We start from the raw sequence: 24,660 nt of genomic DNA on the forward strand, positions 1-24,660 counted from the left end.
ATAGGATTAGGTTATATGCATATTGAATTTTCTACACCGTTCACATCAGTGAATTTTGACATTTTTTTGTTAATTTTGTTGGAATTATGCCTATCATAATATTCCTAAACTCCTTTATAAATCAAAAGGCTACGCCAGCCAAATAGAAATGTTCAAAATGCATAGAATCTCGACATGTTTTAGTTAGATAGAGAACCAGTTTTATTTGTATGTAAAAGCTTAATTCACATTTCATAGTACTTTTTATGAAATTGCCATTAATGTAGAAAAAGGGTATTCCAAGTTTTATATTCTGTGTTATTATGCTGTTACTTTTTGTATTCATTTATGCCATAATAAATGTGCTATATTGTTTTATGAACAAAATAAGTTATTTTTCTTAACTACAGAACCGCCGACTCCTCTTACTATCCTGTGTTCGTAACACTGTTATGTAGAAGTCAAAATTCTTTATTTGGATTTATTTTTGCAAAAGGTAATTTGCTGGGACCCAGTGGCGCCAGGAATCGAACCTGCAACCTTCTGTCTGAGAGGCAAGCGCGTTACCTACTCCTCTAACTGTTCCCACCCACCCTCCTCGGGTAGACTTTCTTCTTATAGTAACCAAAGGAAATTTTTAAAAAGTCTTTGGGAATTACTTGCTTTTATCCAAGTACGCGAGCAGGAAAGTGAACCCCAACCCGTAGGTACCAATGAACATGAAAATACTACAACGCATTGAATAATTTCGGTATTTCTTTATTTTAATCTTAAAAGACCAAAACAAAATTCCATTCCATATATGCGTGTATATTTAACCATCTAAAAACATCAGTTTGTGCGACTAAATTTGTGATTCTTTTTAAGTTTTGAAAGATTGAATAAAATGATATAAACAAAGTCATTGAGATTTTCATTAGAATTCACTAAAAATGAACCAAATTTAACCTATTTGATTTTACAAATAAAACTATCAACTACACTTCTTATGTTTGATCTTATGTTTGATATTAAAGAAAATATTTCGGAAAAAACTTTTTCCTTTAAAAAACATCGCCGGATCTGGTATTCAGTCCACCTTTAACATCAGAAAAATCAAGAAGGAAACCCGCTCTGGACTAACATTATCAAGTACACATAATGCTACAAATTACATAGAATTTCATATTTTGACTACATTTAAATGTTCCGGATCCGACGTTGATTTTTTTTCTGTTTCTAACCATACGATATTATAAGAATTATTTCAATAACTAAATACCTAAAATCATGAGCAATTCTACAACTCTTGTGACAAATATTTTGCAATGAACTGAACAAAAATTAATCTCACATAGCACACGTAGAGAGTAAATATTTTGCACCTACTGATCTATCTAATAAAAAAAAGTAAGTTTTTCAAAGCTGAGCAGATTTTGAAAAATGGTATCAATAATTCTTTCGTCTTTACACAGAATCTAGATTTCTTTAAGAGACATCATCTTTCAGTTGCATTTTACGAAAGTCACAGTGTACATACATGTACTACGAACCTAGACATCAGAAAATTGGATCATTAACAAGAACAAGCTTATGAAATTAAGTTTTCTAATCTCTTCTCTGAGCGTTTAAAGTAAAGCAAAGGTACATACCGCTCCATTTTGAACGGTACATTTTGAAATTTACAACTCAAAACGTGTTATTATCTATTGTAAACCGCACTGGGAAGTAACAGAGTACGGCATATAACAACTCGACTTTTTAAAACTTTCATGCAACGTGCTTTTGTCCTCGGTGTTGAACAAGAATGTGCTTTGGTGATAAAGTGAAATTGTTGAATTTCTCAGGATGTTTTTTTCTAGGTAAAGGTATAACGCGCACTATATGCCTTTGATTTGAAATTAAAATCCATGTTTTCGAAGAGAGTGATATTATTTCATATGCTGAACTCAAAGTAATTAAGAACAAGAAATGAAAAATTGACATCAGCAAAAAATATTATTTAATGTAATATTCCCAATTTGTCATTAATTTTTATTGGATAAAAGAACACATTTTAAAAAGTATAGCTCACAAGACATTAGCAAAAACGATATTATTCGATGTAATATTACCCATATGTAATAAATTTAAACTGGACAGATCAGAGAGGAATATTATCAGCTGTTTTAGCTTATAAGAATAAAGTAAATTTTCTTCAATCAGCAGCTTAATATTGAAATCAGGGAATGAGGCTACCCAGGTGAGTAATGATGAATGTTCTATTAGACATCAAAATATTGGAGGTAAAGGTAAACTATTTTAATATTAAGCTGTTGATTGAAGAAAAATTACTTCACTCTTTACTGGATAGAGGAATATATTTTCTTAAAGATATATGCAAACAAGTTTTATAACTACCTATTTTCCTACATATACTATCTCTCTCCTTCGCAAAAAGATTGAGAAAAATGACACACGCAAAATGTTTAATTTTACTCCTATGACTATATCTACTAACGCAGTCCAATTTACATGAAGTGCATATGAGATATGAAGAGCTGGTGGAGGAAGCAAAATGGAAGCAAAATGGGGAAAATATTGGGGTATTTCCAATACCAGTTTTAAACATTCAGGCATCAAAACTGAATCACAAATAAGTTATCATCAAATACCTAACATTAATATCTTACAGCGTTGTACTAAATCGGTTGAAACTGATATTTTCGTATACTTAGTACATGAATCTGGATTGCCTCGCATCCACTCCCTGGTCACTCTGAACTGATGAAGACGTGACATCTCTTTCTGGAGTGTTGGTTACGATTCATGGGGGAGGAGGCAGGATATTTTGGTCTCATTGTTTACTTTATTATCATCATCATTATCTGATAGGTGAACCTTCATTGACAATTTACTGCAATAAAAATGCATAGGACGCATTTGTGTTTGATATATTTCAAAACACGCCATTGTTAAAAGTAATCTCATACCCTAACACCCCCCACAATGAAACATTATTTACGTCACTGGTTACGGTCAAATGCACGTTTTTATCTGAACAGAGTTTAGTATATGTGACCGACCTGATCGCACTATGACGCCATCTGCTGGAATCAGCAGACTAAAACTTTATTAACCTTAAATCATGTGATCATATCATCATATGATCATACGATTTTGTAGTCTTCATTTACCTTCACAATGGCAAATAAACTTTCGAATATGTGTCTTTGTGTGTGTGCGTGCGTGCGTGCGTGGAACCTGGTCATGATAACGAAGGCGTTTGTTAAATTATCCAGATTTTTACAGAATTTTGGCCAGTGACAGGAAAGAAGGGTTGATTAGTTGAAGAAAAATACCACTTATCCCAGGAAAATCTGCGCAATATTTTAGCACGTCAGCACAAACGCCGTGAAGATACGCTATGCCTATATTTTGCCGAAGCATTTTATTCAAATTGTTTTTTTTTCACTTTGCATCATACAACCAGTTTTCATAACGCCCGTCTGTACTGTCATGCACAAGTTATAACAGTTTTATTCTACCTCCCCAATATCCTCCTGTCATTTCATGCTGTCAATATTGACATATACAAGATTTCAACATATATCATACATCACATGATTCTTTCACATACAGCACTCGAATAACATATTTTATGTAGTAAAAGAAATGAAATTCCATTCGTATCAAATATTTTTTTCTTCGGAAATTGATATTTCAAATTGTTTCTCCTCCGCCTGGTGTTTAGTAGAATACACAAAAAGTGATTTACGAAAAAGTTTAAACAATAGGAGGCGTGTTAAGCTGATAAACTGATTGCATTCAGCAGAGTTGGATCAATCTACGTATGATGATAGTTTCATTGGGAATGAACCCTTAGTTCATTTTTAAAAAATCTTATTTTTATTGTAGTGCTCTTAATATTTTGTCTAGAACTTTAACCCACTGGGTTATCAATATCTTATCAATAAATAAGAAATAATCATTATTATACAGTGTGATATTCTGGCGTCTGTTCTGTCTCAACATGATTGCGACGTCTACCACAGAATTGATTGTAATGTGTTAGGTGTGACAAGCCGTTGACCACTGTTGCAGTAGGGCCTATTACCTGCAAGGTGAACTACCAAAGCACAAGACAGGGTGCGTTTTATCTATTTGTGTCCTACACCAAAACGTAACGTTATAACGCCAAATATAATCCACGTATTTCATGATTAGGCCACTTATTCAATGCCAGATTTAGAGTCTAAGGGGGTGGCGTGTGTCTTACTTTTACGTTTTGTTTCCCAATGGTCTTTTCTCCTCCCTCCCCCCCCCCCAAAAAAAAAAAAAAAAAAAAGAGGCTAAAGGAAAAAATTCTATGAGAAATCTGAAGAGGGGCTGGTCCTCCCGTACATGAGTGTGTGACAAAAAGATAATAATATCAATTAAAAATTATAACAAGCAAAACGAAACAAATCCAAGATGTTTTACCGTCACTGTGCCCTACATATGAGAATAGAATTGCCTTCCTCTACTGTTTTATATCCAATGTTTATAACCACGTCAACTATCAAACAGCTTTGTTTTGACGTGACACGGCGAGTGTCTCCTCTCTATGTCGAGGTAGATTCTACTGTATTTTGAATAAGACTGGCGGTAGGTTGTGTCTCACGACAACCATGACTGAATTTTTACCGCGTTCACTTTTTATTTGTGTTGCACCACGATTAACACGCTTATCTATTCCATATATTAATGGCAGGTTAATTTTCACGAGACTGGACACAGGTAACTGCTAAATCTCTACCTGTAGTAAAAAAATTTAAGATATCAGTGACACATTTTATTTTTAGAAACGGAAAAAATGAGTACGCTTTCAGTTGAATAACCAAAATAAAGTCAACTGGTAAATTATTGCATTTGGATTGCGTGGAAAATTAAAAATGCAATCTTCCTTGAATTTGATTTTTTTTTTCTCAATTTCTTTATTATTCGAATAATCTTGTTAACTAAATCTTATTGATGAATTGATAATTCAATATGGACATGAAAGTTATGGAAATTTCATAACAGTTAAATACCACATCCTTGCGATCTAACGTTAAACAAATTCTCTCTCTCGCTCAAAATCAGCAGAGCCACAGGCAAAATGCAATAAAAGCATAGGAATATGAGTTATTTATATCTATAAAAAATCAAATTTCCTATTCGCTGGAAAATATTAATAAAAGTGATTTTTACAGTACCTCTCGAGGGGAGGGAAGGGGCGTACACCGGGGCTCTCGTCAAGAAGCCCTTCTCAGCCTTCTAGCTGTTACAAAATTCTGCCGAAGGGCGGGTCAAGAAATGATTTATTATGAAAGGAAAGTTGCTTTATTTCTTTCGGTAAATTACATTTGGTAGCTTCAAATATGCATTATTTTTATCAAATAATAAAATTTAAGATAGCTTAGGTGATCATGATCACCGCTATTTGAAATCTCTGATGTGGACATCACTTCCGGACAGCCTTATATTACTACAGGCAATCTAATTTGCATATAAGAAAAAAATGCATTTTTTGTGGTTTTGAGTCATTTACAGTTTTTATTACTTTTATAAATGACGATGTCCCTTTACCCTCACAAATTTCCAATCATTTGATCGACACGCCCTGTTTATGAATTTATTTATATGAATTATAAAACTTCATATCACAGGCGTGAATCACGTTATCACGTCCAAGTCATAACATTGTTAAACTAGCGCCAATAACTGCAGTGGAGAATGTAGGTCATTTGCCTGTACAATTCTCCCATAGCATTATTGATTTTTTCTGGAGTGGAACATTTTCGGGAGAGGCGGACGAGAGAGAGGGGGACCCATTGAACTGCAAAATAAAAAAAGAGCGTGGAGCTGTTATAATCAAAGTCTATTACAATCTTTGAAAAGAGTGTAAAAATAGCCCACTTTTGCAGTTTCTTTGTGTAGCACTTTGCAGACAACTTGAAAATTCTCTATGCCATCGGTCTCTCCCTAACGATTTGTTGACCACGTTAACTGTTCAACTCCCGGCAGAAGATGAACCAGCCAACGATAGTTTTGACACGCAGGAGCCGCACCCTGAACTTCAGATCTTAATAGCAATTAACCCTTGCGGTTTCGAGTAACTGGAAACGACAAGGGTATGTCATAGTAGTGTAGATGTTTGTTTCAAGTTATCTTTGACACTCAGGGTGAGAAGACAGAATAGGAGCGAGACGGGAGGAGGGGGGGGGGAACTTAACCCTTTCACAACCAACTGCGTCACCCCTGCGCATGGGACGAATGCGTTCCGTCTAACCAGTCAATTTATCTAAGAATCATTCGCTCTGATTATGAATTTTCAAACAAATTAGGGTGTATTTGTAATCTATAGGGTATATTTGTAACCCATGAAAGCAACTTTTTTATTTACCCGAGATGCGTCAAACATTCTATTATTTAGCGTGATCCATGACACATAGCAGGAGCCGGGGTGTGTGCTGGGGGGGGGGGGGGGGGCAGTTGATTCCCTCACAATCAACTGCGTCAGCCCTGAGCAAGGGGCGGAAGCGGGGGGGGGGGGGGGTGCGTTCCATCAACACCAGAGTCCACCGCATGTCTAGTGGCCACCCTGGTCCGCAACCCAAGGCCTTCACTTAGTGGTCAGTTGTTAACAAGTCAGGAAGACAGCACTAGGGACACTCAGGTAAACTAACCATTAGTGATGGGGTCATCAGTTGGCCACAATACAGAGGTCACTGTCAGCGGGTAATATTTGTATTTTTTTAGATTTCAGGGGCGGATTCAGACCGTCTTCTGGGTCTTCCAGAAGACGGTCACTTTTTCAAGTTTAAATTGACGGGTATCTAATTTTTTCTAATGGGAGACAATCAAAATTTGAGGATGAATCAATAAAGATAATTTTGAAGACTAAATAGCTCTGCATCCGCCCCTGGATTTTATATCAATGCTAAGTTTATATATGATATCAATTATTACCTATGATCAGACATGAAATTTTGATCAACAGATTTTTGTAGCTAAAAAAGCTAGTTTTTGAGATTTGTTTTATTTTTCTGAAACGGAAGGTTCAACCCCCCTGACCCCCCCCCCCAAATCTGCCACTGGGTTAGCTTGTTTTCTTAACTACTGAATTTTTCATCTTTTGACATTTTGATTCATTGACATATATGTTTATTAATTTATTATTATTATTATTATTATTATTATTATTATTATTATTATTATACTAAAATTTCTTTTGATGACTACAGTTAAGCATTACTTGTGGTTCACTTGTCTGGAACAGCGCAAAAGCACTGATAAAAATTACAAACAGGCTCAAAATACGGATACCATTGTATTTGTTTGTGTTGGATAATACTACTTACTTGATTTGTGGTCAAAATATTTACATGTAAATCGCTATGAGAAAATCCAAAAATATTTGTAACCAGTTTCAGTCAATTAATGTTCACTTGTTGCTTGCTCAGTTACATACTAACGATATGTGGGGAATCAAACCAAGACAATGGCTTCATGAATTTATTGTCTTATACAAATAAGCTTGTTGATTATTCTGATTTTAATCAGAATAATCAACAAGCTTACTTTACCTCTTTACGGACTACATGTACAATAAAAAGTTATCATGTGAAGTTACAGAAATTGCCTGTGAATTATTAAATGTCTCTGACCCACTGATACAGAATGTTAGGTGGAATTGTGTTCAGTTGATAAATTAAAATATTGAAATTGTGCTGACACAGTAGTGACTTGTTGATGGCTGGTCAGAAAACCTGGGAACAGTAATAAAACATTGACTTCTTTTAGACAGAGCATATAGTATTACATCTACAGGGATAATTCCTGTTTTTTTTTTCATTTTACTTTCTTTTTTGACATTTTAAACTCTCAATATCTGACTTGCCTATCTGTCATTGAATCTATTTTTTTGAAGTCTGTAATAAGTACCGTCTTCTATGTCTTGTTTTATCAAATATTCATTTGGAGTTTGATATTTTGTTGAATAAACAAAAAAATGTTTCTTTTACAACTCTTTATTCTCTCTAAATCATAGGATATATAAATTTCATACATTAAAAATGAAATAATTTAAATTCTTTTCATCTTGTAAATGTAAATTCTTTGAAAATGTGACACTATTTCTCGTTCTGTTTTCAACAATAAAGATAGAAGAGAGGGATTTTCTAGCATAATATCATGTATTTGACTAAGTACAGTTCTTTTATTATAGATGATCTATCATAGATAATGTGTCTGATCATGGAAGATAATGGTTGGAACCTACACAGTATAAAAGTGATAATTATTGATAAATTGAAGCAGTTACATTTGATTGTTCTTAAGATGTCCAAAAATAGCAAAGTTATAAGGTAAGAGTTTGTTTTCTGTTTCTGTCATCTGAATATATCGCTGAGAGCTGTAGAAAGGATTTTTTATGATTGTTGTGATGACACCTGGCGTGGTCCTTTTTATGCCAGTAAGTATTTCATAGACATCATTGTCAGTAATAATGGTGATGTTCTCTTATTCATATGTATGATGGGTTATGGCATAAGTGGTCATGTCGATACCCCCTGCACCGATAATCCCCTTAGTAATTTTTGGTATTATGCACATCGTTACGACCCCACACCGATAGATCCCCGCACCGATACTCCCCCGCACCGATACTTACCCACACCGATACTGCCCCTCAGTATATCTGTAATTGTGAGGGAGTATCGGTGAGGAGAAGTATTGGTGCAGGGATGTACCGGTGCATGGGAGGATCGACATGTAACCTGGCATAATTTCCACATTACTTATTTCATCCGTCTCCATGAATTCTTTCATGCACAGTGCAATGGCCTTTTTGAGTAAAAGTTTTGTCACAGAATCTACATTTAAAAGGTTTCTCTCCTGTGTGAATTCTCTCATGATATGTGCAAGAAGTTTTGTCTTTAAAAGTTTTGTCACAGAATCTGCACTTGTAAGGTTTATCTCCACTGTGAATTCTTTCATGCTCAGTGCAATGGCCTTTTTGAGTAAAAGTTTTGTCACAGAATCTACATTTAAAAGGTTTCTCTCCTGTGTGAATTCTCTCATATGTGCAAGAAGTTTTGTCTTTAAAAGTTTTGTCACAGAATCTGCACTTGTAAGGTTTATCTCCACTGTGAATTCTTTCATGCTCAGTGCAATGGCCTTTTTGAGTAAAAGTTTTGTCACAGAATCTGCACTTGTAAGGTTTCTCTCCTGTGTGAATTCTTTCATGATATATGCAATTTTTTGTACATGATGTGAAAAGTCATTCAATTAATTCAATTTGTGAAACCCCAGCTGTTTCAAAAGGGGGGTTCTTTTTCTGAAAAAATGGACCTTGTACCATGCATTCTTCGTGTACTAAAATAAAATTTTACTCAGGTGTAACATTTTCTCAGCAAAAAGGGACCCCCACACCCCCTGGCTACTGGGCATGTTCAGGTTAAGAAATTTATAATAATTTTATTTCAGTTATAGGTATTAAAACTTTTTCATTAACTCCACCATGTTACTTTCAAAAAGGAGCAAGAATAGACTTTTTTAATGTGAGTGCATTTAGAAATTTTTTTTACTGTTAGGTGACTGAATTTTTGTCAGCTTTTCTGTTTCAAACATAATTTATTCCTTTCAACTAATGATAATGTTAACATTTGTCTTTCAGGTGAGTGTACCAATAGGCCATGGACACACTTGTTGAAAATTGCTGTAATATCAGTGAACCATCAAACCAGTAAGACAGAGATGGAAATACACCTACAAGTTACCCCAGATATGTACTAGTACATGTACGTTATGTTGTTTATCTTTCTTAGGGATGTAGTCATTGAATTTGCTACGTAATGGTATGTCTAAAAGTTCAGGTATTAAGGGCTATCTCTATCTCTCATTACATTAAATAATATTATACAGTGTTTGGAAACCAATCAAACAATAATATTTGTAACAATGAAAAATCTTTACTTCTTTTATACTTGGACCTAAATAGGAAAGGACATGAAACGCGGCATCTTCCTTTGAAGCTATGTGCGTTCGGGTAAACATTCGCCCATTGTCTCAGATAAGCTGTTTTGATAGCTCCACGGTAGCCTGAACGACTTTTTATCAAGGTAGCGCGTGCTGTGCCTCATTGAAATTCTTTTGTTCTATTGCATGGATAACGCAATTTCTCGCGGTCCCTCATGGTTGCTATGATACAGCATTGCCTCTGTCTTGCAGTTGCTAGCACATAGACTTGCGCCAACACGTGGAAATTTGTTTCGGATTTTCAGTATCTTTTCTTGTTACCTCATTAAAACGGGCTCTGGCCTTTGTCTATACTTGTTATCGTTCCCAAGATTGTATTGATATATGTCGAGCTGATATATAACTTGTTTAAAAGCATGATGACTAATAAAGCCAGGTAGGTGCCATCCAAATGCATCTGATAACAAGATAATGCAATGTAGCAAGCCAATTACAGAGGTGAGACTTTAATCACAAATAAGATCGCGATCCACTTTTATGACCATTACCTAAGTAAATATAATCATGAAGTTTGCATGTGTACATGTCCACATTTATACTTTAATTAAAAGACCAGTGAGGGTGTTTGTCCATCGTCTCTATGCTGTTTAGGGACTCCAATTTAAAAATGAAAAACTATTAATTATCATTCTCAAACTGGAGCAGACCATGTAACATGAAAATCTGACTCCCATGAAAATGTGACTCCCCAGTCAGATTTTCATTATGAAAATGTGACTCCCCAGTCAGATTTTCATAATGAAAATGTGACTCCCCCCATGAAAATTTGACTCCCCCTCCACAAAACTTCATACATCTTATTTTATTTGAGTATATGACTGTGATCTTGTAGTATGTAAAATGGATGATACGTTGGCACAATTTTTGTAGTTTGCAGTGAAAATTTTAATGAAAAAATAAGAAAATTAAAAATGAGCACATAATGAAAATCTGACTCCCCCATGAAAATTTGACTCCCCCTCCACAAAACTTTATAAATCTATTTTATTTTGGGCATATGTCTGTGATCTTGTAGTATGTAAAATGGAGGATACATTGGCACATTTTTTGTAGTTTGCAGTGAAAATTTTAATGAAAAAATGAGAAAATTAAAAATATGCACATAATGAAAATCTGACTCCCCCATGAAAATTTGACTCCCCCGCCACAAAACTTCATAAATCTTATTTTATTTTGAGTATATGACTGTGATCCTGTAGCATGTAAAATGGTTGATACATTGGCACATTTTTTGTAGATTGCAGTGAAAATTTTAATAAAAAAATGAGAAAATTAAAAATGTGCACATAATGAAAATCTGACTCCCCCGTGAACATTTGACTCCCCCATCATAAAACTTCATAAACCTTATTTTATTTTGGGTATATGTCTCTGATCTTGTAGTAAGTAAAATAGTCGATACATTGGCACATTTTTTGTAGTTTGCAGTGGAAATTTTAATGAAAAAATAAGAAAATTAAACATTTGCACATAATGAAAATCTGACTCCCCCATGAAAATTTGACTCCCCCTCCACAAAACTTCATAAAACTTATTTTATTTTGAGTATATGTCTGTGATCTTGTAGTATGTAAAATGGTTGATACATTGGCACATCTTTGTTAAGATGAGTTTTAAATATCATAAACAGGCTGAAAATGTTGATGCCTGTTGTCTATATAGATTACTCCACTTTTCTTTGACTTGTCTGACAACTTAGGTAGTGGACTATACTTCAACCACTTATAAATTTGTTTACCCTGTTTGTCTTGCAAAAACCTCAATTTCGGAGGTTATGATGGGGGAGTCAAATTTTCATGGGGGAGTCAGATTTTCATTATGTGCACATTTTTAATTTTCTCATTTTTTTATTAAAATTTTCACTGCAAACTACAAAAAATGTGCCAATGTATCAACCATGCATGTGTGTTGCCCTATTGCAACGAGAGCCCATATTGAAAGTTAAAAATATTAATTATCATTACATAATTCGGGCTCACATGAGCAAGTAACATAAACCTATACATATAGTACACAGCAGTGTAAATGCCACCTTTATCTAAACGGTACGTAAAAAATACCAGACCTAAAACGATGTCAACGAGTTGAATAAATTGGAGAGGAATTGCGTCATTTTAATTCAAGACACGATTGAAGGTTTCATTATTGCTGGGTCTCAGGCTAATTTCTCACATAGAGAGAAAAGTTTGACACTAGAAATATTTTCCAATCGGATCATAGCTGAAAACAAGTATACTACACTACAATTGTACAATTTTGAATGCTCATTTTAGGCAACAAACAAGATTGCCTTTACCACATAGGGCATTTTGAATTCCTCCATGAACAAACATATCAAATTCTCACATAGTTTCCAAATTGACAGAACAAATTGTACTTATACTTAATCTCTATAAGTTTATTGTCCCATCCACCCGAAGGATTGACTCACGATATCGCAAACTACCTGCCCAAATGACACAAAAAGTCATCGACAACTGCGATATGCTCGCTACCTGTACGGGAGGGTACGTGATCTGAACGCACATGGTTTCGCGAAGAGCTCACGTTAAGCCGATTATCCTTTGATCTAGCTCAGCATTTCATGTCCTTCTCTTATTATGTCCATGTTTTATAGATGGACCTGTTGAGATAAAATTTTCTGATTTCTTCAAAGAATTTTACAACTTTTGAGTTATAATTCTTGATGAGTTGCCATTGAATCATTTTCTTTGAAATTATTTGTTAAATGTCTGAACATGTTACAGGCATTGAATGTTTCTGTGTGTTTTGATCACTGTTTTCAATGCTATCTTTGTGCAACACAGCTGTTGTCTACCTTATAACTGCTTATTTAAAATAATATTTTTGTTCAACTTTACTTACAAATTTTGTCTTGTTTGTCTAAAAATAGAAGTAGATTAATGTTCTTTTTTTCCCTGACCATATCCGTCATTACGAATCCTTAAGTAAATTTTGCTTAGCGAATATTACTAGTGTTAAATGAACTTTTGTGTCCAGTTGATAATCCCTAAAATATTAAAAGACATAGAAGATTGTACTAATGATCAGAAAAGCAAAAGAGTAAAAAACATTTGTTTCTTTTACCTGTTGTTAAAGGGAACACTTTGATTGCTTTTAGAATTTTTAAAACTCTTTTGCTAATGTTGTTGAAATTTTGGTTACTGTTTGTGGTCTGTATATTTGCAAGTTTTGATGTTGAGTTGTTTTTTTCCTTCAGAATTTTGGCTCATTTCTTGTGGAAGTAGTAACCAAGGACCAGACATTGTCGGTGGTTGCTGAGACTCTAGACACCATCTTTGATGTGATTGCCAGGGGCGGATCCAGAGCTATTTTCTGACAGTCTTCCAATTTATCTTTATTGATCCATCCTCCATTTTTGACCGTCTTCCGACAGAAAAAATTAGATACCCGTCAACGTAAACTTGAAAATCTGACCGTCTTCCGGAAGACCCAGAAGACGCCCTAAATCCGCCTCTGATTGCAGACGATCATGTGGATCTGTTGTCATGGAGATCAGGGTAACAAACAAACTCCAGACCTTATGGTACCACAGCTGAGGTAAAACTACTCCCTGTGAGATTTATTTATTTATTTATTTATTTATTTATTTATTTATTAAAACAGTTAAAGACATATCAGGGCGGTTGTAGTATCTGTGGACAATATGAAAAAGCATCATGTTTTCTTAATAAAATGATTCCTGGTATTTAATATTTAAATATTTTCTTTCACAGTGTAATGATAATCTTTTTACTTAGAAACATATTAATGAACTAAAGCCATGGATATCTTCTTAAGAAATATTGTGAAAAAATTCCAGATTATCAACAGAAGAGAAGCCTAGGAGACCACTTTACTATCAGCATGACAGCAAGGACAAATCTGATGTACTTCATCAAATGCAAATCTTGACCAGTAGATTAACTTGGACATGTTTTTCTTCTTCAAAATGGCTTAAAACTCAGCAGTAATGTGGATCAGAGAAATAATTAGAGTGTACCACTTTCAAGTTCCATAGTTTTCTGATGTTAAGTCAGTTTTATATCAGGCAACATTGATATTTCGTATTAATATTTTATCATTCTTTTTTTCACAACTTTTATGATAGTCCCGTCGGAAGACTCATGTATTATCACAAGAGTCTGATGTAAAACTTGTCTTTGTTCTAAGTCTTTTCTTTCAAAATTAAATATCAAAATGTGTGGGGCTGTATTTTTTGTTTAAACTTTGACCCACTTACTGAGACAATCAAGTGATTAAATTTCTATTCTGGTTGCTCACAAACAATATGATTTTTTTTTTTTTTTTGAGATATTGTGGTTTTTGTGAAGCTTTAGTTGTTATATTATTGTCTACACCACATTGAATTGGTTTGATTTGATTAAACTTTGTTTAACACTCACATAATCTATAAATTACACTGTTTTAAATGGGTGTAGATGTTAATAAGAATATTTTTGGTGAAGCTGAAGATATAAAAGTCACAAAATTGTTGCTTGAAATGTGGATTATTGGTTTCATTTATATGGAATACATTGTATTATGTAGCAGTGTGATATTCTATAAATTACAATGTTTTAGTTTGGTGTGGATGTTTAAAAGAATTAGTTCCTTAATTTTATTTATCTATCCATGGGGGGGGGGGGAGGATATATGGAACCTTTAATGATTCCAATGGCTTTTCATTGTCTTTTCTTGTTGAATTAAGATGATTTGCGTATATTACTTTTTACAAGGCATTTGCTATAACACGTTAGTTTACTGCAACTTCAGTTTTACCAACAAATGCACATCATAGTTTTGCCATGTTCTATATATATCGTCTTAAAGTCATCATAGGTATTTGTAAGTAGCAGAAGCTCAAGATATGTAAATTAAAACGAACCTACAGATTGTCACTTTTGATGAAATTTAATCAGAAACTTATTTGGAATAGAGAACATTGACACAAACTTGAAGAAAAGTTTACAAATATTAGGGTGGTATTATTGGGTAGAATGTATTTAGTCGATAAAAATATTAAAATGTAAATTTATATAAACAATTGTTTTCCTTGTGAGATAAAACTGAAATAAAGCACTAGATATCAGGCCTAACCAACTACCAGACTCGGCACCTAAGGATCCTGAATTAACCGGTATATCGGACCACACTACCCGTTTTCAAGGTGTGTGTCAGATAGCATTTCGGAGTATCATACCCAAGAACAAATTTTGTAGGACGACTGCGGGCTCATCCACGCTCGGCTGAACAACCTTAAACTGTACTCTTACTTTAGAGTACTCTATTTCATTATCTCTATGGGGGTATATGGGGACTTTACGACATTCGGTTTGAATGCTTTAACCACTTTTGATAGGGCTTTTTTGCATTGTATTAGATTAATATGCCAGTCTAAGGTTCATCTAGGTGGCTTTCAAATTTATGCACCCGGTTTTTAATATAGCGATTTAATACGACAATCGTTTACTATCCAATCAAGGTGACAGCCGAGCGTGGGCTCATCCTGTCGGTGTTCTGACTGATACTCCGAAATGCGATCTGACACACACCTTGAAAACGGGTAGTGTGGTCCGATATACCGGTTAAGTCAGGATCCTTAGGTGCCGAGTCTGGTAGTTGGTTAGGCCTGGATATTAAAATATTCATGAACTGGGCTTAAAAGTGGAATTCATATGCTGCAGAGAGAAAATTTATTTAAAAATTGTTAACTGCATTTAAAAGTCTGAAGTATTGTTTTTTTCCATTGTCTTTCATGATATATAATTTTATGTTATACAATATACATTATAAAGAAAATACTCATCAAATGGATGGGATCCTTTGTGTATTTGGTACTAATTATTTACATATTATTATAACCTAAGCTTATCTGTTTTAATCAAAGATGAACATACTTGAATATAAAAGTGAAAGTGTAGTTAAAGTAATTCAGCCCTTTGGAAGGGTATGTGAATGAGTGTTTTTGTATATATCTCAGTATAGTTTATTTCTTAAGTTTAATAAAAGAAATTTTTAAAAAGAATTTAATTTAAAAATTGGAGATAAACTTGAATCAGAAATCAAATGTTGACGTTTTTCATTTATTGTAGATACAAGTCAAGTGCTGCCTTCTTAACCCACATTTCAAATGCTTTAAACAAGAATCATTATATTATGCTTTTTAAAACTTTTTAATTAAAAGTTTCCCACTGGGTATTTTTGTTACCCTTGAAAGCCACTTTTTATTTCCCTGAGATGCATGAAATGTCCATATTTTTTAGCTTGATCTGTGAAGCACCTCATTCCTGTGACTTGTCAATACGGCATTTTATTCTTTGCCCTTCATGAAACGAAGTATTATACCTAGTGCTTCATGATTTTCGACTAGCATTGTCAGTGAGATATGCATTAAGTTTAGCATACTGTGATTTTTTAATTGACTTTATTTCCTGTCAACTGTGATCACCCCTCCCCAATGCTACCCTCAATTAAGAAAAGAAAGAAAAACAAAACACATTTGATTACACAAAATTAATATTTTATTGTAAAATTAAGAGAATGTCATTTGAAGTTTTTAACTGGCTGCTACAGAAGCAATAGTTCTGCAATGATGACCCTGAAAAATAAGATGAAAATATTAAAATATAATTCAGTTAAAACACATTAGCTGTAAAAAGATGTTGACAGTAACTCTACAACCAGCAGCTCTTGGCTGCTATCATATAATTACTGTACAGGTTTTACCAGCTGTTTAACATAGTGTACCTCTTAAAAACTGAAAGTTCACTTAGTTATGATGCCATCAAAATAAAGAAACAAACAAAAGAACTTCCTTGTGACTGTATAATGAATCTGTTCTTTTTTAAAATGCTGTCAAATTTTTCTCATTCCTAAATATCGGGAGTGATTAGATTTATTTAACAACACCAAAATCAATAATAATAATAATAACCATTTATGTTCTTGATCTTCGTCTGAAGCAAGATGTGATAAGATTTAGGAACCTTCTCCACCTAGATGGTTGACTGTTCTTGGAAGCTGAAATATATGACACATTATTACTTACTAATATGCAATAATGTATAACCTTCAATAAGCAGTCATTGCACCATATTATTTTACGCTTGCAACTGTACTGAAAAAATTTACAATTAATAATCTCATAATTATTAAGAATAAACAAATTAGACGAGTAAAACTTGAATAAAGGCCATACTGTGTTTACTCATCAGTGTAAGTGTGTGTGTGCACAATCACATTCCATCAGTGTAATAAATAAATCTCTATTTTATTGATCCTTCTGTCTTACGGTTGTTGTGTCTTTGATATTGACTGAAGAAAGACATTAAAAACAAATTAAACATCCCATACATGTGCACAACAAGGATTCGATATGTTATTTAACATAGTCAAAGACACATTGAAAGATTTAGATAAATGAACAGTGAATATAAACTCAGAGTTTGTGCGTGAAAGTCTCCACCCTAAAGTCCATCTGTATGAGTTTACATTTTTAAGTGTGTTAAATGAATTCCTGTTGAATTGACCTTACTGTCTTACCTTTATCTTTGATGCCCTCAGCATCTGACACACTCTTTGTATCTTTGATATCAGCTGAAGAAAAAATAACATCAAATAAAATTCTAACATTCTATATCTGTGCATGTTCAAATAGGATTCAGCATTACAATTTGTTGAGAACATTCAAAGATTTAATTGACTTTGAAAAATTATATTCTTAAGTATGCTAAATACCGGACTTTGTTGGAGCGACCTGACTGCGGTGTGTGTGTGTGTGTGTGTGTGTGCGTGTGCGTGCGTGTATCATAACTATATTAAAAGTCAAAACTATTTTACTGAGATTCCTGTCTTACCTATCTCCTCAATACTAAGGGTCTTAAGAATTGTTACATTGTTCTTGATTTTGGTGTCATCTGAAAGAACAGAATTGAATTGAAATTTAAAGATAGCATTATGTGTGTTCAATCTTAACACAGCAAAAGCATTAATTTTAAAGAAGATAAATTGTCTTTTGAAGTCTGTCAAAGGCCAGACTTTGCTTGTGCAACAAGCGTACAAGTACAGCACTTTTTTGTGTTTGTGTGTGTGTGCGTGTACATGCACAATCACATATCATCAGTGTAATAAATAGATACTTATTCTATTGACCCTGCTGTCTTACCTCTCTCCTTCACGTCCTCTGTCACAGTTGTTGTGTCTCTGATATCAGCTAAAGAAAAAATGATTTCAAATAAAAACTTAACATTCTATATCTGTGCATGTTCAATTAGGATTCAGTATTACAATTTGTTGAAGACACATTCAAATATTTAATTGACTTAAAAATAAATAAAATTTCTTAAAAACATTGTGAATAACTCATAGAAATATAATATATTCTGTTTTACCACAAAAACTGCAGTTATAGCTATTATTCTGATATCTGAGCTTGTCTTTAGACCACGTGATGGCTATACTCTTAAGAGATTTTAACAAAAAAAACAAACTTTTTAGAAAAAAAACCAGGGACAAACTTTGAATGTAAAAATGGATTCATTAACCATTGGTAAGTATGGGAAAATTGTTGTTTACTCCAGGAAAATTCATTGTTTAGCCGAAACGAAGAGTTATTATCCCTTTAAGTATACTACAGACCAGACTTTGCTTGAACAACATGTGTGTAATGAATGTGTGTGTATGTGGGTTTGTTAGTGTATATGTCCACACCTGTTTCAGAAGTATATTTAAAAAAATTTTTTTAATTCATAATTATTTTACTGAAATTCTAACCTTACCTAGCTCCTCAATACTTAGGGTCTTAACAATTGCTACATTGTTGTCTTCTTTGGTATCACCTGAAAGAACAGAATTAAATTTTAAGGAATACCAAGTGTGTTCAATAATTACACAGCAAGAGCATTAATTTTTTCTGAAGATAAAGTATCTTCTTAAGACTGTCGAAGGCCAGACATACTGTGCAACATAGTGTGCATGTACGTGTGTGTGTGTGCATGTGGTAATGTGTGTGTATGTGTGTGTGCACATGTGCATGTTTCATGTGTGTATTAAAGTCATAATTATTTTACTGAGATTCCAATCTTATCTATCTCTTTAGTGTTAGGATTCTTTACAATTCTTACTGTAGGTATCAACTAGCTGAAACATGAGAATTGAATTCAAATGTAAAGAAACACAATACATGTATTTATTTTGTCTAAACTTAACACATCAAATACATCATGGCATTGAGTAGAATATAGTAAACCTGGTGATTCTGGATGTTGGAGACAATAGGGGGGGGGGGTTAGTCTGTTTATCTGATCATAATCAGTGAGAGTTCCCATGGAGTTAGTGTATATAAGCTAGGTCTTCTAATTCATTGTGAACAGGCCCTGAAGGTCCAGACTTGCACCCTGAGAGTCAGGGTGTTAATTGTTGTCAATAAAAAAATTTATTCATAAATCCTTGCTAGTAGATTAAAAAATGCACCAAGTTGATTGCTAAATCTGCTGAATTATTGTCTTGAATAGAGCAATACAATTATATAATGCAATTCACTTACCACTGGTGTGGACTTCAGGCTTGTACATGTAGTTCAACTCTGGAATAAGATGCCACATTTATTTGTCATTCACAAATTATGATATAGATTAAAGTATAGTCTAAAATGTATTTGACAGAATTAAAAGACCATTTCATCATTTCATTCCATAGGTTATATTTCATAGGATTATAAGATCAAGTAATCTGTTTTACCATACATTATACATGACAAAATTAAAAGTTTATTTCACCTTTTATTTCCATTGGTTATATCAAATAGAATTATAAGATCAAGCACCTTTTATTTCCATGTCCAGTTCTCCCCAAGTACAGGTCACTTCCATGCTGTCCTTTGGTGGTCACCTGGAGGCACCTGTTCCTAAAGGGTTCAGGCTCCCATGTCCAGCCAGACCCAGGGTGGTAAGGCTGAATGAATGATGAATAAATAAATAACTTGATAATATGTTAATGTATAAAATGAAAATGAATACTTAAATAACTTGATAATATGTAAATGTCTAAAATGAAAAATAAAATGTTTATAAATATATACAATAACTGATAAATCAAATACACTAGAAAAATGAATGAAGGTATAAATAAATACTTTAAAAACATGTTGGATTTTAAATTTTCTTTTTAAATTTCAAAGAAAATCATTTTTACCTTAGATTATCATTTTTGTAAAAGGAAAAATACTTACATTTTGTGGCTTAATGAATTTCCATTCCATTTTTGAGCCCTTTGGCAGGAAAAACTCTGCCCTTAGAGACGGGACACCCATGTTGGTGGTCCTTGACATGTTAATGCCACGCTGGGTGTCCCAGCCTCCAAGGGCAGTTCCCCTGCCCACCACTTTTGCTTTCAACAGATTTTCTGTCAGAATTATTCTGACATTGGCCTTGGCTGTTCAAAATAAAAAGTAAAATAGAAAGAAATCCTATCAATATATCTTTTTGATATTTTCACTACAAACATTCAAATTGACCACTTATTTAAAGTAAATAAAGAATGGGGTATCTTACTTTTATTTTACAAAGAAATCAATTAGTTGTTTTAGGCCCACTGTAATGAATTGCCAACCCATTTATCAAAACACATACAGTCACACACACATACACACACAACTTACAAACACACTGTTCTTTTTTGTTTATTTCAATCTCCATATCAGCTGTCATCTGCAATTTTAAAATATATTAAAATATTAAAATGAATTTATTAATATATTAAAATATATTAATAAATGAAATCTTAGTTAAACAAAATACAAATCATAGATTTCTGTATCTTCATTTGATAGTTTTGTAAAAAAAAAAAAAAAAAAAAAACATTTGCACCAGTACAAGAATGATCATCAAAACGTTGTGTGAAAAGAATTTTTAAAGAATTTCATTAAGAATGTTAATAATCATTTGAAAATCACGAACAACACTATAAAAAGGCGCTATGTGGGCTTACTTTATACTTGATATGGGGTTTCAGTTTGGAATAAAAAATAAAACTTACCAGTGACTGTGTAGACATTGTCTGTTTGCTTTGTTTACAAAACAATAAATAAGAATAATTATTGTATAAAGAAATTTCATTGGACGGCTCCTGTATTGTTTCCATAACTTTCAACCAATCAGATTGGCGCTTCGTTGAAGCTCATGACTTTGAGTCTGTTTCTGCTAAATTTATACACAATATACATATATAACACAATGCCTGGACCCTGGTTATAATTATCTGTTGCAGTGCCAGAACCCTCTCCCTCCTTGCACGAGTTTCTTAGAAAGCAGGCGATGAACCTGTTGCTGATATTGGTTGCAGTCCATTACAAATCCAAAGTCTCACCTCTTGCACGTCGCCATCTATACTAATCAATGTTTATAAATATGGCGTATCAGGCTAAAGGTGATGCCGAAAAGCCGAATTTTCATCAAATGTTCTGTACACATCTTCCTCCAGGACACTTTTCTAAGATGGTTCTGTTATAAATTCTTTCGGCAAACTTAATCCGTGAGTTCAGGATGAGACATCTGAAGTGAAGGACACATATGGTATTGACTGTGTCAGTTGTTCACTGTTCATATCACGATGCAATGTGCTTGTGAAGATTTTACAATATGTGCTACAGAATGTTGACGTGCAGATTAAAAGTGCTTTTGGAGAACTGACAAGATTGCACACCGTCATCTACTTCAAGTTTTGCCATTCCCTTTTCATCTGTAGTTTTGCATTGGCTTATGAAGGTAAGATAATTAACTGGAGAACTGATGTTGTATCTGATTTATAAGTAGACCCTTTTCCTCCTCAGCCTTGACTTACAACAACGCGTTATTTTTTTTGTAAGATTTTTATATTTTTTTCTTCACAGTTAATATGATGTACACATGTAGTAAACCTACTAAAATTACTCTAATATTCTGCATCTTAAGGAAAAAGCCTCAGATCACCGACCTTTTTTTTTTTGTCTTTTCCAGTCCATCATCTGACTCCACACTACACTGTACTAGGAGACACAGGACTATACTGCCACAATGGAACACAATGACTCCAGACTACTACACTGTACTAGGAGGCACGGGACTATACTGCCACAATGGAACACAATGAATCCTGACTACTACACTGTACTAGGAGGCAGAGGACTATACTGCCACAATGGAACACAATGACTCCAGACTACTACACTGTACTAGGAGGCACGGGACTATACTGCCACAATGGAACACAATGACTCCAGACTACTACACTGTACTAGGAGGCAGAGGCCTATACTGCCACAATGGAACACAATGACTCCAGACTACTACACTGTACTAGGAGGCAGAGGACTATACTCCCACAATGGAACACAATGACTCCAGACTACTACACTGTACTAGGAGGCAGAGGACTATACTGCCACAATGAAACACATTGACTCCAGACTACTACACTGTACTAGGAGGCAGAGGACTATACTGCCACAATGGAACACAATGACTCCAGACTACTACACTGTACTAGGAGGCACGGGACTATACTGCCACAATGGAACACAATGACTCCAGAATAATTTTCAAGATTTTTAGATAACAACATGAACTTCATTTATCAAATCTTCTCACGTAGATCACATTGTTCTCTGGATCTTAACATATTTTAGTGAATTTTTGAATCTGTAATGCTGCTTAATTACAGCCGGTCAGCAATTTTGTATTTTGATCTGTTTGTGCCCCTCCGGGCCAAAACAGCTATAGGAACTTTTTTAATTAAAATGGAGAGAACAGACTAATTTGTTCGGTTCCTTGTCTTTCTATACTAGCTCCCAATGGTCCGTCACCATGGCGAGAGCACTTTTCCATAGTGTATCAACTTTATTCTCCGTGATATATATATATATATATATATATATGTATGTATGTATGTATTCAAATGATCAATTCTGTTTAACAGATAGTAGAGGACTATTATTGCCTGTCTGACACAGAGGAGGAAAATGACTCTCAAGGATTGCAAAATTTAAGGAAACCAAAAATAAATATGTGCATTTTCAAAGAAGGCAGTAAAGCAGTCAGATGTACGAACAAAGAGCATAAAATAATGATACAGTTTATCAATTCGGATACAATAATCAACATAGGGTGCAACCCACTCTCAGCAGGTTGGCTGTCATGGATCACCATGCCTCTCGATCTTGTGTCATTGGTATATGCTTTTTCAATATTTTTGATTGGTTCATTCTTTAACATTATCCATTTAACCCAGAAACCCACTGTAAGGAGTAATCTGCATCTGACATTGATGGTAAGGAAAAGTGTTCTATGGGTATATATTATTTTCCAGGTGACAGTTATAGGTAATTTGCAACCTCCTACACAAACAAACCCAAATCACATTTGCTGTATTTTTTTTTTTTTTGAGAGAGAAAATAGTACTTTGCAATATTGAAATATTTGTTTTCGTTAATTCTCACTCTTCTGATTATCAATTTCCAATGAACTTGACACTTGAAAAAAGACACAGACAACTAAAATCACAGATTACAAGTGTTGCTAACCTTAATTTGTACAAATATCAGAAACAGTGAAAAAGATTTGACAAAATTATTAACATTTAACTATTTTAAGTCATTGAATTTGCCAGTCTTTTCAATGTTATTTTCAGTTCTTTCAGTTATATTGTTCTTTTTCCAGAGTACCCTTACCATGAAAAAGCAGGCAGTGAAAGACAAGACCAAGAGCAGGACTATATCTCATCCATGTGTACAGTGCACTATATTTGGCAGGATTTAGGACATTGTCAGATATTGTGATAACAACAACCCCTTCCAGAATCCCATATTAAGGAGTAATCTGCATCTGGCATTGGTAGTAAGGAGAAGTCATTTATGGGTATATATTGTTTTCCAGATGACAGTTTAAGTAACTTGCAACTTCCAACACAAAAAACTTCAAATCATCACATTTGCTGTTTTCTTTCAGAGTAAATAAGACATTGCAATATTGAAATATTTGTTTCAGTTAATTCTCACTCTTCTGATGATCAATTTCCCATTAACTTTACCATTACAAAAAGACACAGACAACTGATCAGCTTATCACAGATTTTTCTTGTTATTAAAGATCATTTGTACAGATTTCAGAAACATTGGACAACATTTTTTAAAATTATTAACGTTTAACTATTTTCAGTCATGGAATTTTGCAGTCTTAATTTTCAGTGTAACATTCACTTTTCTCAAATATATCATCCGAAGACAATACTTTGCATTAGTCACAGTCAACTAATCAGCTTATCACAGATTTTTATTGTTGTTAAGCATCATTTGTACAAATTTCAGAAATATTGGAACATTTTTGACAAAGTTATTAGCATTTAACTATTTTAAGTCCTACGATTTCCCGATCTTTTCAATGTAATTTTTTAGTTGTCCGAAATACATTGTCCTAAAAAAAACTTTTCCTTAGATACAGTCAACTGATCAGCTTATCACAGATTTTTATTGTTATTAAGCTTTATTTGCACAAATTTCAGAAATATTGGAACATTTTTGACAAAGTTATTAGCATTTAACTATTTTAAGTCCTACGATTTCCCAGTCTTTTCAATGTAATTTTTTAGTTGTCCGAAATACATTGTCCTAAAAAAAACTTTTCATTA

The 24,660-nt window shown here is 33.8% G+C and overlaps 1 protein-coding gene and 2 long non-coding RNA genes across 3 annotated transcripts in view; 2 read left to right on the top strand and 1 right to left on the bottom strand.

The window, feature by feature from the left end:
- LOC147761812 (uncharacterized) overlaps window positions 1-24,660 on the bottom strand; it is a 271,082-nt gene that overhangs the window by 23,086 nt on the left and 223,336 nt on the right. The window lies entirely within an intron of this gene.
- LOC147761813 (uncharacterized) overlaps window positions 2,187-24,660 on the top strand; it is a 61,182-nt gene continuing 38,708 nt past the window's right edge. Inside the window, exons 1-2 of the mRNA XM_087013130.1 lie at window positions 2,187-2,200; window positions 6,493-6,637. Coding sequence (XP_086869256.1) covers window positions 2,187-2,200; window positions 6,493-6,637 — 159 coding nt within the window. The remainder of the gene's footprint in view (window positions 2,201-6,492; window positions 6,638-24,660) is intronic.
- On the top strand, window positions 21,224-22,792 carry LOC147761814 (uncharacterized). Its single transcript, XR_015334719.1, has 2 exons — window positions 21,224-21,764; window positions 21,996-22,792. It is a non-coding gene; the product is annotated as an uncharacterized LOC147761814 (long non-coding RNA).

The sequence above is a fragment of the Lingula anatina genome, chromosome 5 (genome assembly GCF_051362555.1).
Source record: "Lingula anatina isolate TDL-2025a chromosome 5, LinAna3.0, whole genome shotgun sequence".
Lineage (NCBI taxonomy): Eukaryota > Metazoa > Brachiopoda > Lingulata > Lingulida > Lingulidae > Lingula > Lingula anatina.